Source organism: Hevea brasiliensis, chromosome 3, assembly GCF_030052815.1.
Source record: "Hevea brasiliensis isolate MT/VB/25A 57/8 chromosome 3, ASM3005281v1, whole genome shotgun sequence".
Classification (NCBI taxonomy): Eukaryota; Viridiplantae; Streptophyta; class Magnoliopsida; order Malpighiales; family Euphorbiaceae; genus Hevea; species Hevea brasiliensis.
The window spans coordinates 95,990,091-96,004,807 of NC_079495.1; the positions used below are offsets into that span (position 1 = coordinate 95,990,091).

Genomic DNA, 14,717 nt, shown 5'->3' on the forward strand with positions numbered 1-14,717 from the left:
TCTTATCATTCATAAAGAAAAAAAAACTTTCGGCAAGATAACGTGTAAGGTTCTGATAAAAAGAAATAAATTTAAAAAATAAAAAGATAACAAACAGGGGTATAGTGGGACCAATTCCTTTGGCATTTGCTTCCCTAAACCATGGTAGAGAAAAATCTATTTCTCCCTTAGTAAATTCTGATATACTGTTTTTCCAATTTGATTTCGATGAAGCTTAATGACAAATTATTTAATTTTTTTTTTTTTTAAATTAATTCAGACAAAATTTTATAGTGAATATTGCACTGTAAGAAACTTAAATTCGCCGTCTGTGGGGATCGAACCCACGACCACATGGTTAAAAGCCATGCGCTCTACCTCTGAGCTAAGACGGCCCTTTGTTATTTGACCATTATTAAAATAATTATCTGTACCTCTAATTTTTTTTGGGTTAACGAACACTGAAATGATTTCAAGAACCGGCGACATTGGATCCAAACCCGAAGGCACCGATCACTGGACTTGAGAGTGAGAGAGAAATCATCTATGAGAAGTTTTTAGTTTTGACCCAGGAGGTGGGTGGCCGTCGATTCTTGAAACGTCAATCCCTGGCCGTTGATCTCTTCTTCATGCTCCGCGACATCCATCTTCCTCTTTTTGTTTGAGGAGGAGCCTGTGAATCTGTTTAGCTTCTTCTATGCTTCTACTAGCTCTTCCTTTTACCTAGCTAACACGTGGCTCTATAAATGCTGTCACTTTATAAAAACCCAATGGGCTTCAATAGGACATACGGTGGAGATCTGTAGGTAGTTTTTCTCCCAGTAAGAACGTTTCGATCCCATTGTTAGGTTTTTTGACTTCTACTTCTTCTTCTTCTTGCTGTTTGGATTCCGAATGGCAGCGATTTATAGCTTATATATTATCAACAAATCAGGTGGTTTGATCTTCTACAAGGTATCGCTCTCCTTCAATTGTCACGCCTTTGTTTCCGCTGAAATTGCTTCTGATAGGTGTTTGTATATTTATTTTGGAGAAATTGATTAATTAGTTATTAATTAAGTTAAAAGTGGAGCTCTATGATTATTTTTTTTTTTTCATGAGTTTGAAATAATTTAAGCCGAGAATGAGCAGGCAAAGATTAGAAATTATAGATTTGATTCAGCATATGGGGACGGGATTATACTTTTATAATCATAATAAATCATTTGGTTGGAAAAAATCATTTGGTCGATTTTCTATTTCTTTTCAAATGAAACTTTTTTAAGTTAAAAAGAATTAAATTCTTACATTCTAAACATAAGAATTAAGAAATTAATTGAATTGAACTGAATTCTTGTAAAATTCTAGTTTTCAAACAGGGATAATGACGATTAATATGAAAGTAACCCTTACTCTTTGTTTGTTTGCTGAGAAAATGGAATTCTCTTTAGGGACAAAAAGGATAGTTTTTGGAGACTCATTTAGAGAGGCAGGTTCAATTTTTTTCAGACCTGGCAATCCTTTTGCTTTTATTGAATCACAGTAAGAAGTGATGGACATCATTGACTGGAAAATAAATTTTTGGAATTCTTATATTACAAGCTAATGAACTGGTTAGGATTGGTTCAAAATCGTGATCAGGTGGCCTCGAATATAATACAGAAATTGATCCTCGGATATGGTACGGTACATTAGGCGATTTAGTTTCCTTCAAACAAATGAAGTTATTGGATGGGAAAGCATGTGGAAGTGTAGAGAATTTATAAACTACCCCTGTATACCTTAGGTTAATGAAAGAAGGGAAAAGGTGGACAAAAATATAGAACTGTTGCAACTCCTAAATAAAATGGTCAAACCTACTGGTAAATTAACTTGTCTTCCCCTTAAAGATAGTAGTGGAAGCTGCATTAAGCTCCATTTTGGCACTGTGTGAATTCACACTGCTCCCTCACTGCTCTTTTTTGTTTTTTGTTTTTTGAGGTATCATTGTCGCCTGATGCATTTTATTGTTAGCAATGGGAGAGATGGATTTTTTTTTTTTAAATGGCAAAACAATTGAGACATTGCAAACTTACCCCTTGTAATGGAGACTTGTATAAAATTATTAAGTTTGATAAGAACTTTTGGAGTTGTTATCATTATTGCTTTCGACTGGGCTTGTTTGATGATCTTTCATTTATTCTATTATGAGATCAGGATTATGGATCTGCTGGACGGATGGATACAAATGATAGCTTACGAGTAGCTAGTTTGTGGCATTCAATGCATGCCATCTCCCAGCAGCTATCACCAACTGTTGGTTGTTCAGGCATCGAACTCCTTGAAGCTGATACATTTGAGCTCCATTGTTTTCAGTCTCTTACGGGTAAGCAAGATCTTAATTTTCATTTACACAAATAGCTAAAAACGCTAAAATGTAAATAAAAAAAAAATCCCATTTTTACTTTTTCTCTGGAATCTGGACTCCATATAATGAAAATGTCAGCTTAACTAATTTTGATTGCTGTATATTAAATATTAATCATAAATTTTGATAAGTAAAATGCATGTAATTACTATATATTATATCTTTGAATTCTTCTTACTAAATATATCAACTTCTTTCAAAATTCCAATTTGATACATCAGTTTATTTAAGAAACATACAAATTTTTACAATTTAGTAAAAAGCCTTAATCATGTCAATATGAACCAAGAAACTGAGATATTTTATGAGCAAGTTAATTATATCACTAAATGATTATATAGTGGTTTGAGAGTGCAAGTATGATTTTACTGTAGAAGGTATTAGTTGATATTAGTTGAAATTCGACAAATGGAAAGGGTAGATTACTGTGCATTCATGAATACATTCACATTTTTCTGTTTATCATGTCTTGTGTGGTTTCTTTTATGTGGTGAATGAATGTTGCCTACCATGTGGGCCTCCTGGCTTTAACTGCTAAATTGACATTGTTATATAAGTTGGTTGTGTGAAGTATTATTATGGCAATTTATTTCTTCTGAAATGTTAAATTCAAGTTTTTCAAGCTTTGGGTTTCTATGGACAATTTCCCCACCTTTGCATAATGCTGAATTTTGGTCACAACAAAAAGTTCAGGGCTCCTTCTAGGGCTTTAATATGGTGGCCTCTATTTATTTGGGGAAACAAATGAAACATGTCTTTATGAGTAGGAAAACTCAAATTGTCATCGAACGTTCTAAATTTAATTTCAAAAGAGAAAAAAACTAATGGATTTATTACTCAAATTGGAAAAATGATTCAAATTATTTTGAATCATGTTATGCTACAAGTTCTAATTCTATTTCGTTCATTGTTTTTCCCCCACAGGGACAAAGTTCTTTGTGGTATGTGAACCTGGGACACCAAGCATGGAGGGTCTCTTAAAGGTCATATATGAATTGTACACAGATTATGTTTTAAAGAACCCCTTCTATGAAATGGAGATGCCAATAAGATGCGAACTCTTTGACATCAACCTAACACAGGCGATACAGAAGGATCGTGTTGCTTTGTTGGGGCGATAAACTGCTACAGGAATTCTGTTTTCCAATAAATGCTTCTTTTTTTTTTTTTTTTTTTTTTTTAATTTGTGTATTTGCCATGGATATTTTTGCTTGTACAACCTTCTTTTGATGCATTTCCTAATATCAATCTTACGCAATTGGCAAGTGGTGTGTCCTTGGAGTTACCCTAATTATCTTTTCTGTCATGGTTGAAGAATTGAATTGCTGGAACAGAGTCCGTAGTTACAGGTCACTGATGAACGTAGTTACTCCTCTACCATGGCTTCAAAGGATATGGTATGCTGGTTTCGACCAAGGGGGATGCCTCAAGAAGAGGGCATCAACTCCAAAATCCTGTACTGCATCAACTCCAAAAGGCATGATCAAAATAAGCTTAATTATACTCACATGAAAACTTGGCTTTTCAGTAGCTGTTACAAAATATTACAGTAATCCAGATAAATCTGTGCTCCATCATTCTGATGGAGGACAGGAAACATCCAAAAATGAGGACAAACGCTACACACATAGCACAAACAAGAAACTGTACACAGCTCGAATAAACACATGCCTCTAGCATATGCCTGAAATCCAGAAACTGTTTCACATCCAAGGACTCCATTGTATTAACATTAAAAAAAATAATAAAAATAAATAAAATACTAACTCATGCCTATGCATGAAGCGGGGATGCAGAAGGCCGTGGATATGCAATGCGTCCACCATTGTTCTCCTTGTGACTAATTGGATTGTTCTCTTTTTTATTTGATTCTTGAAGCTGCTCCAATGCTTTTACCACCTCATCCATATTTGGTCTGAGCTTTGGTTCATCTACGCATTGAAGTGCAAGGTTAGCCAACTTTTGTGCCCGACTGAGGGAGTACTGACCATTAAGACGTGTATCCAGTACACGGAAAATTCTGCGTTTGTTTGTCAGGTAAGGTTTTGCCCACTCCACCAGGTTATGTTGCCCAGAAGGCCTATTCTTGTCTACAGCTCGCAGGCCAGATAACATTTCTAGAAGTACAACTCCAAAACTGTATACATCGCTCTTTGCAGTCAAATGGCCTGCTCAATATCAAAATACAATCAATGATCAGAACTCAATGCACGGCTATTGTATTGTTGCATCTTACTTAACTGATATACAAAAGTGAAGGCAGAACTCAACAGATAGCATTAACAGCACCCATGCAAATCCTATGTAAAAATTTTGAATCATGCTATGGCACTTGGAGAACGTTTAACAAAACATAAACTGTTAAAATAGGCTCCCTTGTATATATTTGGTTGAAACTACTTAAAAGGAACCAATGTTTGGCAATTTTCATTCACAATATCTCCCTATCTGTGGTAGCTTTCACTTGGTCTCTCTCTCTCTGTCTCTCATGTTAACATCCATATGTCCATAGACATACACACACAGACACACAATGTTGTAGGTTTAAGGATCTGCTTAATGCCTCTAATGGTCAAACAAGTGAAAACTAAACTGTTCTCAACCAACACTTCAGGGTACATTGATAAAATGATGAAAGTGCATTGAATCAGAAGATTGAGGTATGTAAAAGTGATTCAAAATTTAAATCAGTTGAGAATTGCAAGAAACCACATACAGAAATGGTACCTGTGGCCACATACTCTGGTGCAGCATATCCATAAGTTCCCATGACTCTAGTAGAGACATGACTCTTATCCCCAGTTGGTCCATCCCTGGCTAAACCAAAATCAGAAAGCTTTGCATTGTAGTTCTGCAAACATGGAACAAAAAGCAAAGGGTAGCTCACCAAATTCGGACATTCGCAACTAAGACTTAATCCCAGATTAAGATGTATCACAAAATAACAATCAATCAATGTTAAAAGATTACATACTGAATCAAGTAGTATATTAGAAGTCTTAAAATCCCGATATATGACTTCAGCTCTATGAAGAAATGCAAGCCCTCTTGCAGCACCAAGAGCCACTTTCATGCGAATGTTCCAAGAAAGTGGCTGGAAATGAGACCCTCCTGTTTCAAATTTTGCTTAACATTTTAGTTAAAAAAAAATATATATAAATCTACGAGCAGTGAGTGTGGGATTGAGCCACTCTTCATGTAGGCAACAAACCGAAAGTAGCAGCTAATTCAAAGATCAGGAACTCACTCCTAAATAGATGATTCTCCATACTGCCACGGGGCATGAATTCATAAACCAAAAGTCGATGGTCATCCTCAAAGCAGTAACCAACCAACTTAACAAGATTAAGATGTTGCAATTGCCCAAGATAGTTGATCTCTGCCTGCTCCGAACAAAAAGAAAAATCAACTGTTTAGCTCATAACAACCTTTCAAACACTCTGGTCATGAAAAGGTAAATATAATATCATCATTTCAATGATAATTAGCAAGAATTGTTTGGACATCACTATAGCTAGAATATGGGATTTATTAGAGTCTAAGTTAAATTAGAATTAGGCAATTAGATAAAATAGAAAGTTTAATAGAGTTTAAATTATGAAGTTTAACGATTAGAATTTTAAAAGAACTAAGTTTTGGCCTATATATATAAATAGTTGGTTGGTCATCATATTGTATTGTAGAGAGCTCACAAAGTAGAGATGTGCAAATTCCATGAGTTTTGTTTGAGTGATTTATCAGTGTGAGAAAAATAATTAGTGGTTGTATAATTATTTTTTCTTTGATAATAAATTTATTTGGTAGAGTAGACTTACGCCAAATCACGTTAAATTTTGTGTTCTTTATTTTATGTAGGTGTAATTTTCACAACAAGTGGTATAAAAGCTATGGTTTGAGATGTCCAAAATGACGAACACAAAATTTGAGGTGAAACTGTTCGATAGGAAAAATAATTTCAGTTTATGACAATACCGTGAAGGATGTCCTTGTGCAACAAGGATTAATCAAAGCATTGAATGAGAAGCAACCGGCGGCTATGAAAGATGATGATTGAGAGGAGTTTCAACAAAGCATAGTAAGTATGATTAAATTGAAATTAACCCCGAATGTGAAGTACAACGTTTTGGAGGAGAGGAGACTTCGCCAGCTGTTTGGTAGAAGAAATTTGAGAACTTATACATACCAAAATTACTCACAAATCATTTGTATTTAAAGAAGAAGTTGTATCAGAATGGATGAAAGTATTGATGTGAGGAATCACTTTAATATTTTTAATAAATTAATTACCCAATTGGCTAGTGTTGATGTGAAGTTTAATGAAGAAGATAAAAAACCCTCTTACCTTTAACCTCTCTCCCACAACCTTATAAAAATTTGGTGAAAGCCCTAACAGTTGAGAAGAAGACTTTAAAGGTGGAAGAAGTTATCGTAGTTATCTTAGATGATGAGCAGTTCAAGAAGACATGCAATAGCAATGAAGGTAGAGCTTTTGTTGCTGGTTCTAATCGTAGTAGAAGCAATCTACGTGGAAACAATTAGAGAAAATAATAGATCGAGCTCAAGATCACAAGTAGAGCTTAAAGATGGAGAATGCTACTATTGTCATGAGAAGGGCCACATTAAATACCATTGTATGAAGATGAAGAAAGATTTTGCAGAGTTTAAATAATTCAAGAAGAGTCACAAAAAAGAAAAAGAACTGTTGCAATTGCTATGAATGTTGATGGTGAATATTTGAATATGGATAATGATAAGGAAAAGACAAAAAATCCATTACAAGATGAGTGGTTAATGAATTCTGTTTGCTCATTCCATATTTGCTTGAAAAAGGAATGGTTTAATGTGATTGAAGAAAAGAAAGGAGAAAAATTAAAATCAGTCGATGAAAAACAAAATGGAAGTTGAATATGTTGAAAAAGTAAAGATCAAACTGCATGGTGATCGTGTGAAATTGTTCAATGAAATGAGGCATGTTCCTAGATTTAAAAGAAACTTAATTTCCTTGGGTAAACTGAATTCTTTAGGTTATGGGTGTTCAATTTATAGTGGAGTTATAAGAGTTAGCCAAGGTACTTTGGTGAACATGAAGGGTAAGAAGATTGGTACAAAAAATCTCTACAAATTGGAAGGAAGCATATTGATTGAAATAATGCAAGTTGAGGCAAGAGGCAATATCAACAATCAAGAGTGCAAGGAAGTACCCAAGCAAAATTTGACTTTTGCAGAAGCGTTGAAAACTAATTCTATTTGGTTTAGAGGTATAGATAGTTATAGTTTAAGTTAAATTAGAATGAGAGAATTAGATAAAATAGGAAGTTTAGTAGAATTTAAATTATGATATTTAATAATTAGAGTCCTAACTAGCCTAACTAGCCTATATATATGAATAGTTGGTTTGCCATTATATTGTATTGTAGAGAACTCACGAAGTAGAGAGGTGCATTGAAGTCCGTAAGTTTTGCTTGAGTGATCTGTGAGGGTGAGAAAAATAATTAGTAGTTATATAATTATTTTTTCTTTGATAGTGAACTTATTTTGTGAAGTAGCCTTATGCAAAACCATATTAAATTTTGAGTTCTTTATTTTGTGTGGGCGTGATTTTTTGCAACATGATTGATGACTGCTAACTTTGATGTAAGAAGAATATGGATCACAGATATACTTGTATTCCCAAGTTCCCTCTAATTAGGAGATAAGTATGCAATTAAGGACAGGACCCCCTTCCCCAAGTAAATAAAACAGGTATGAATAAAGGCGCAAAGAGAAATGACACTAAATAGAAAAGTGAAAACGGATCACAGAAAACTTGCATAACCAATTAAGAAATAGAAATCATATTGCTGACCACTGACCAGCCATTCCCTGTGACCCTGGAACCCTTCTTGTTTAAGCCTCTTCACAGCAATCACCATGCCAGAACCAGGCCTTGTAGCAGTAAGTGAATGCTCATCAATCCACCCTTTGAAAACTGATCCAAAGCCACCTTCTCCTAGTACACTATCTGGTCGGAAGTTTCTAGTGGCATTCTTCAGCTCATTGAAGCTAAAGTTCTTTAAATTTGCTGCCTGCAAGATCTCACCCTCACTTCGAGGAGTTTGGGGTACAGAAGCTGATGAGACCTTGCTACTCAAATTCTTTCCATCTCTGCTGGAATTTTTTGAATTCAGCCCTACATAATCAATAAACAATTAAATTAAATTCATTAAAAGTGGTTTGCATTAAAACACAAAAGTGTTCTTTTCAGTGCCCAATTTCTAACACAGACTTGCCCACATTTAAGTCCTTCCGAGTAGTATGAACATGATATGCAATCTCACAGAACATCTTTCTTAATTCAAATTTTATTTAAGAATGATTTTATTAATGTCAGAACCCTACAATATGTCTCAAGCTAAGGCTAACTCCAGAGAGCCAAAATCTTGCTTACTCATCATAAGACTTAACAAATTTTTACAACTACTGATAGAATCCTAGGGAGGTTATCATATAATCAACTAAAGAAAGATAACCATACAAATTTATCTTAAAAACTGAAAAAAAAAATGATAATAAAGCTATACATGTCCTGCCAAGAACCTAATGTGCATGTGAAAGCCATAGCAATACAGATTAGACAACATCCTCAGCAGCCAATACGCAGGGAAATACATGAGAACCAATAAAAAGAACAGCTCAAGCATCTATTGATAAAAAAAATAATATAAAATAAAGACAATTCAATCTTAATCAAGCAAAATCAATAACAGCTAATTGCAAAAACATAGACACACACACACACACACAGAGTCAGCAACCAAACCAGTATTAGAAGGAGTATAAGCCTTGATTCGATTGCTAAAGCAGAGTCCCATCAAAACAAACGCTTCAGAACTTCAATATTGCAATTACAAAAGCCAAACTCAAATCAAACAAAGAGAAAGCTCAGATCTTTGTATTAAAAAAAAAAAAATTCCTCTTTCCCGTTTAAAAATGGGATACAAAAACAAAAAGAAAAAGATCACTTAGAGCTAACTTAATAGGCAATAGTTACAGAGGAAATGGAAGATTTTGGTGGGTTGGTTTTGGTACTGGAAATGAGAGAAGGGAAGATTCAATTGAAGGAAGCAAGAAAAGGAGTCTATGAGATGACAAAATGTTTAATTTCTTGATGGCCTTTTTAGACCTCGCCAACCATGGACGGTTGACTCGCTTTTTTGAGCTCTTTTGTCCTTTTTTATCTCTTCCTGCAAGCAACCAAACAAACATCAACATGTTCTTTTTAAATTCCTCAATTATCTTTCTTTATTATTTTATTTATATATTGGAGAAAAAATTTTATATGCCATGTGGCCTAGTCAATTATTTTCTGTAAAATGATCATCTTAAAATTCTTAAATTTTTTAAATTTCCTGAATTCTTTTTGAATAATAATATTATTATTATGAAAAGGGTCCACTTTCTTTAAAAGCCATCCCTTGAAAAGATATGACTTCAATTTTATCTTTATCTTATCATAAATGCATATTCATAGCTGATTCATCAATATTTGTAAATATAGATATATGGTATTTTTTAATACTATATTCATATTAATCCTATTATCATTACTATTTATTATATTTTATATTTTAAACTATAATCAATAATTTTTAATTTATTATCAATGTGATATTTTTAATTACTTTTATATTAATACTAGTATTATGCCTGTGCTTTGTGTATATTTACATTATTAATAATTTATTTTTTGTATATAAAAATTATAATATTAACAGATATTTTTATATATTTTAGATATTATTTTCATCATAAAATTTTGAATATTATAAAATGAGTCATAATAATAATAAAATTATAATTAAATATTAATAATTTTATTAGGTTGAATTATAAATTATATTACATTGTTTGTATGTATAGTTAAGAATTTCACATGTGATGATTTTTTTTTATATTGAATATTTTATACATTTATATTATAAATGTGTATTGTGAACTTTTATGTGTAAATATTATCGACCTTCACAAAGTAGTATATTTACAATTAGTATTTTCAAATGCTTAAAAATAATTATTATTCATAAATTAAGAAAATACTCATGATCATCTTACTCTCATGTTATTCGCTCTATTTTTTAAAATCTTCTTTTATTTCTATAAAAATAAAGGATAAAATGATATATTAAATTCTAAAAAATAATGAACGATGCTATGCCTATTTCATCATCAACAATGATTATCATCTTGTATCTTGGAAAATCAAAGAAAAATTTATCAACTATAATAATAATTTCAAAATAAATATTACTTGAATTTAGAAAATAGCTAACAATAGAATATGAAATTGTCAATATTTTTATACTATTAACATAACATGAGCTACGTATTTCGATCATCTTACTACTATTTTTAGTGGATTAGTTCCAGATAAATTTTTTTTTCTTTATTTAATTAAATAAAGTTATTATAATATTTTAATAAAATATTTTTTTCTGTGATTAATTAAGTTATAATATTATAGTTAATAACTAAAATAAAATTAAAATATTAATATAAGAGAATAAATTTATTAAATTTTAGAATATAGATAACTTGTAGAATAATTAAATAATGAAGTATGGATATCACATTAAGTAATTAGTGGATTCACAATCATCAAATTAATTAATAGTTTTCCTTATTGTAATAGTTGTAAAATTATGTAAATAATTAAAATGAATTGATAATATGTTTATAAATTTAAAAGATGCAAGAAAAGTAAAACAAAGAGAAGAAAACATATGTTAAAAGAAAATGAAATAAGAGTTTATGTAAAAATAACAAAAAAAATTATATAAAAAAAATCAATATCACATTTATTGTAATAAACATTTTGAAATAAATAAAGTTTATATAATTAGAATGTAATTTTGTAAAAGTTTATCCACATAAAATGTAAAAACCATGAAAATTCTTTCACAGTTAAAATAATAAAACAATATATAAATTTTTATAAATATAAAACACATTCATCTCAATTTACAATTTTTAATAGCTTTTTACGTTATAAATTGTAAATGTAAATAATAATAATAATAATAATAATAATAATAATAATAATAACTTTATGTTTTGAGCTTTTCATCCTAGTGAAGCAAATGAAATGATGATTGCAAAGCTACATGAAAATACAATAGATTTTAATTTAATTAAAATTAAAATAAAAAATTTTAATTGAATTTCTATAGAATCTGACGCCCAATAGACAGAAGCTTAAAGAAAATTGCTAATTGACAATACACTAATGATATCATTTGAGCTGAAAATTTATGTGAGAATAAATTTTTTAACTAACCGAGAGCGTATGTATATAAGTTATATAAAAGTAATAATTTTATTAAATTATTATAATTTTAATAATAATTCATGCGAATCTTTGTCTATAAAAGTAATGATTTTATTAAATTACTATAATTAGATTCCTTAGGTGAGATTTTTATCATGGTTTTGAAATCGATCCGATTTGACCGATCAAATCGTAAAATTCGTGAATTAATCCCTCAAACATTTTTATTCACTCTTAAAACTTGTGTGACATTAAAATTGTCAAAAACTTGACGATTGGACCAAATATCCAGTTGTCTATTTGATCTATTACGAATTTAATGATTCGATCTGATCTTTATGAATTTTAATTATTTATTTAATTTAATAAAAATGACGCCGTTTTAAGAAATTTAAGATTATATAATTGAATTATTACTTATTTGTATGAGAGGAAAAAAAAAAATTTGTTACTTAGATATTTGAACTGTTATAGTTATGGCTTGAATCTTTGAATTGTAACGGTCGTGGCTAGAATCTTGAACCGTAAGGAAAATGATTTATTGGTGTATATATGTACTTGTCCATATAATTATTTCCTAAAAATGAAATTAAAAAATGGAAATAAAAATTATTGAAAATAAGATAGAAAATATTGGATACATCCAAAACTTAAATAATTAATGATTCTTGTATTTATTATGTCTTTTTATCCATAATTGTTCTGTTTGTTCCGTCTATTATTCTAGCTAGAAAATAAACATTGTTTGGAATTTTGACCTAAAATATATAATAAATTGGTTATTACCTACCAATAAAATAAAAAAGAAAAAAAAAGATAATTTCAACCTATTTTATATACACAATTATATTATATATTTTTAATTAACTATGATATAGAATATGACTTATGTATTTATATTAAATATAATGATTCACTTTCTACTTTCACTGAATAGGTCAAATCTGAAAATTATCATTTTCTATGTCTTTATTTCTATAAATAATTAAATCTCGACCATCCATTTGAATACATCTCAATCGTCCAAGTATTCATTTGTGTCTGCAACTTCCACCATCACAAACTCCATCCGCCACGCCCCACCTCAACAGCCACTTTTTCTTTTCCTTCTCTCTGCCATCGTTCTTCTCCCTTTCGCACACTTAAATATAATTAATTAAATTTGGAGATATTTACCGAGTGTCTTAATTTAATTAATTACTTTAGTTGTCCTATCTATGGGATTATTAAATTTAATAATTTGTTAAATTTAATTATTATTATTATACAATTGGATTAAGTGATATTTATCAAGTGATTAAAATTAATTAATTATTGATAATTTAATTTACAAATAAATTTAGATTGCAAACAATACTGAGTTTTTTATGTAATTAAATTATTTATTTATTTACTAAGTTACCCTAAAAATAATTAAGCTATTTAAATTATATACATGTTGTAATTTATTCTAAAAAATACATAAAAGCTCAAGTAATTACATCTTAAAAAAAATATTTATTTTTAATATGCTAATTTATTTTATTTCTTACCAAATATTTAATTATATTTAATTTAAATGCCAAACTTAGTTTTATACAAACAATATTTAATTTTAACTTTCCTAATATTTGTGTAATTAAATTTCATACAAGTGGGTTAAAGAGACAAATAAAATTAATTTTATTATTTACTAAATAAATCCTCATTATTACTACAAATTTCATAAAAAAAATTGTTATTTGGAAATTTAAAGTACTTACCTTTATAATAATTATAATTACCACTAGAGCAAACTACCCTTAAAAAAAAAACATTCTCTTTTAATATGGCATGATTATTCATGTCTTACTCCCGTTAAGCTTCATGTAAGCTCCACATAATTATTGTCCTTTTTTGTACTTATTTTAGAACTACTTACTAATTTTATTTATAATATAAAATAAATTAATAACAAATTACATTATAATCTAACACTAATCTTCTAAGTAGTATAGATTTCTGCTTGATTAAAACTACCTAATGGTCATATTTCATAACATCATATCACATCACTAAATTAGATCAAGACACAATTTAAAACTTAAACAAAAAAAAAAACAAATATGAAATTTTCAGATCTGGCTGATTCATTGTGTTTTCTAAAAATATTTGAACAAGTATAAAAATTACAAAAAAATAATAGGAGCAAGATAAAACTTCATATTAAATTATAAAATTAATAATCAGATCAAAATCATTACTAAATAAATTACAAAAATCAAAACTTTTAATAATGACTGATGTACACTATTGTTTTTTTTAAACTGTAATATCTTGCAAATTCTAAAAAAATTTTCATGAAACTAATAGAAAAAGTTAGATAAGATCTTGAATTTATTCGTAGACCCAAGAATTTCAAAAAAAGATGAAGAATTGAATAAGATATGAGCCTCGAAATTCGACCGCATTGCAAATCGTAATCTATAGACACTCTAATTTTGAACAGCCGCAACTTACTCAATTGAATAGTTTTTTCACGATTCTTATGGCTAAAATTATTAGAATTTGATGAAAATTATAAATATAATTTTTATAAAATTTTTACAAAAATAGAAATATATGAAAATTAATAAAAAATGAAGTGACAGAAACAAGAACATTTACAAAGTTGTTATCACCCTTTAATTTATTACATATGCATGTAAATTATTAACATATGGGGCTAATTCAAGGCATAAAAAAAATGAAATAATTATAGTATGACATAAATTTTGAACAAGAAGTATCAAGAAACCTCACCTTAATTAAATCTTAAAAAACCTTTCTTGAACTATATAAAAAAAAAAAGAAAATAGAGAGAGGGGAGAGAGAAATTTAGAGAGAGCTCTATGAGGCTGATTTCTGAATTATTTTCTTTCTTCTCCTTAGTGAGGTATTTTATAGGGTTTGGGTGTAGAATTGTCATACAATTGAAAGATCTATTAATAGAGTTTAGGAAGATATAAAGCAAAAGATAAAATAAAAAAGAATTTTAGTAAAAAAAAATGAGAGTGGAGGACGTCACCTAGGGAGAGAGAGAGGGAGATA

General features: G+C 29.8%; 2 protein-coding genes and 1 non-coding gene across 3 annotated transcripts; 1 reads left to right on the forward strand and 2 right to left on the reverse strand.

Annotated features, from left to right (window-relative positions):
- Window positions 1-302: 302 nt before the first annotated feature.
- Window positions 303-374, reverse strand: TRNAK-UUU (transfer RNA lysine (anticodon UUU)). Its single transcript has one exon. It is a non-coding gene; the product is annotated as a tRNA-Lys (tRNA).
- LOC110651569 (uncharacterized) lies at window positions 372-3,630 on the forward strand. Its single transcript, XM_021806940.2, has 3 exons — window positions 372-933; window positions 2,155-2,323; window positions 3,290-3,630. Exons 1-3 carry the CDS (start codon window positions 874-876, stop codon window positions 3,484-3,486), a joined length of 426 nt encoding a protein of 141 aa, XP_021662632.2. The 5' UTR covers window positions 372-873; the 3' UTR covers window positions 3,487-3,630.
- A 215-nt stretch (window positions 3,631-3,845) lies between these two features.
- Window positions 3,846-9,562, reverse strand: LOC110651567 (receptor-like cytoplasmic kinase 176). Its single transcript, XM_021806937.2, has 6 exons — window positions 9,165-9,562; window positions 8,218-8,534; window positions 5,613-5,748; window positions 5,340-5,476; window positions 5,093-5,216; window positions 3,846-4,533 (listed from the first exon to the last, which is right to left on the reverse strand). Exons 1-6 carry the CDS (start codon window positions 9,214-9,216, stop codon window positions 4,139-4,141), a joined length of 1,161 nt encoding a protein of 386 aa, XP_021662629.2. The 5' UTR covers window positions 9,217-9,562; the 3' UTR covers window positions 3,846-4,138.
- Between the last annotated feature and the right edge of the window lie 5,155 nt (window positions 9,563-14,717).

Coding starts and splice junctions, on each gene's coding strand:
- LOC110651569 (XM_021806940.2), top strand. CDS start 874: ATGGCAGCGATTTATAGCTTATATATTATCAACAAATCAGGTGGTTTG. Junction 934..2,154: donor GTGGTTTGATCTTCTACAAG/GTATCGCTCTCC, acceptor TTATGAGATCAG/GATTATGGATCTGCTGGACG. Junction 2,324..3,289: donor TTGTTTTCAGTCTCTTACGG/GTAAGCAAGATC, acceptor TTTCCCCCACAG/GGACAAAGTTCTTTGTGGTA.
- LOC110651567 (XM_021806937.2), bottom strand. CDS start 9,216: ATGGGACTCTGCTTTAGCAATCGAATCAAGGCTTATACTCCTTCTAAT. Junction 5,749..8,217: donor AGGGTCACAGGGAATGGCTG/GTCAGTGGTCAG, acceptor TGTTCGGAGCAG/GCAGAGATCAACTATCTTGG. Junction 4,534..5,092: donor ACCAGAGTATGTGGCCACAG/GTACCATTTCTG, acceptor GATATTGAGCAG/GCCATTTGACTGCAAAGAGC.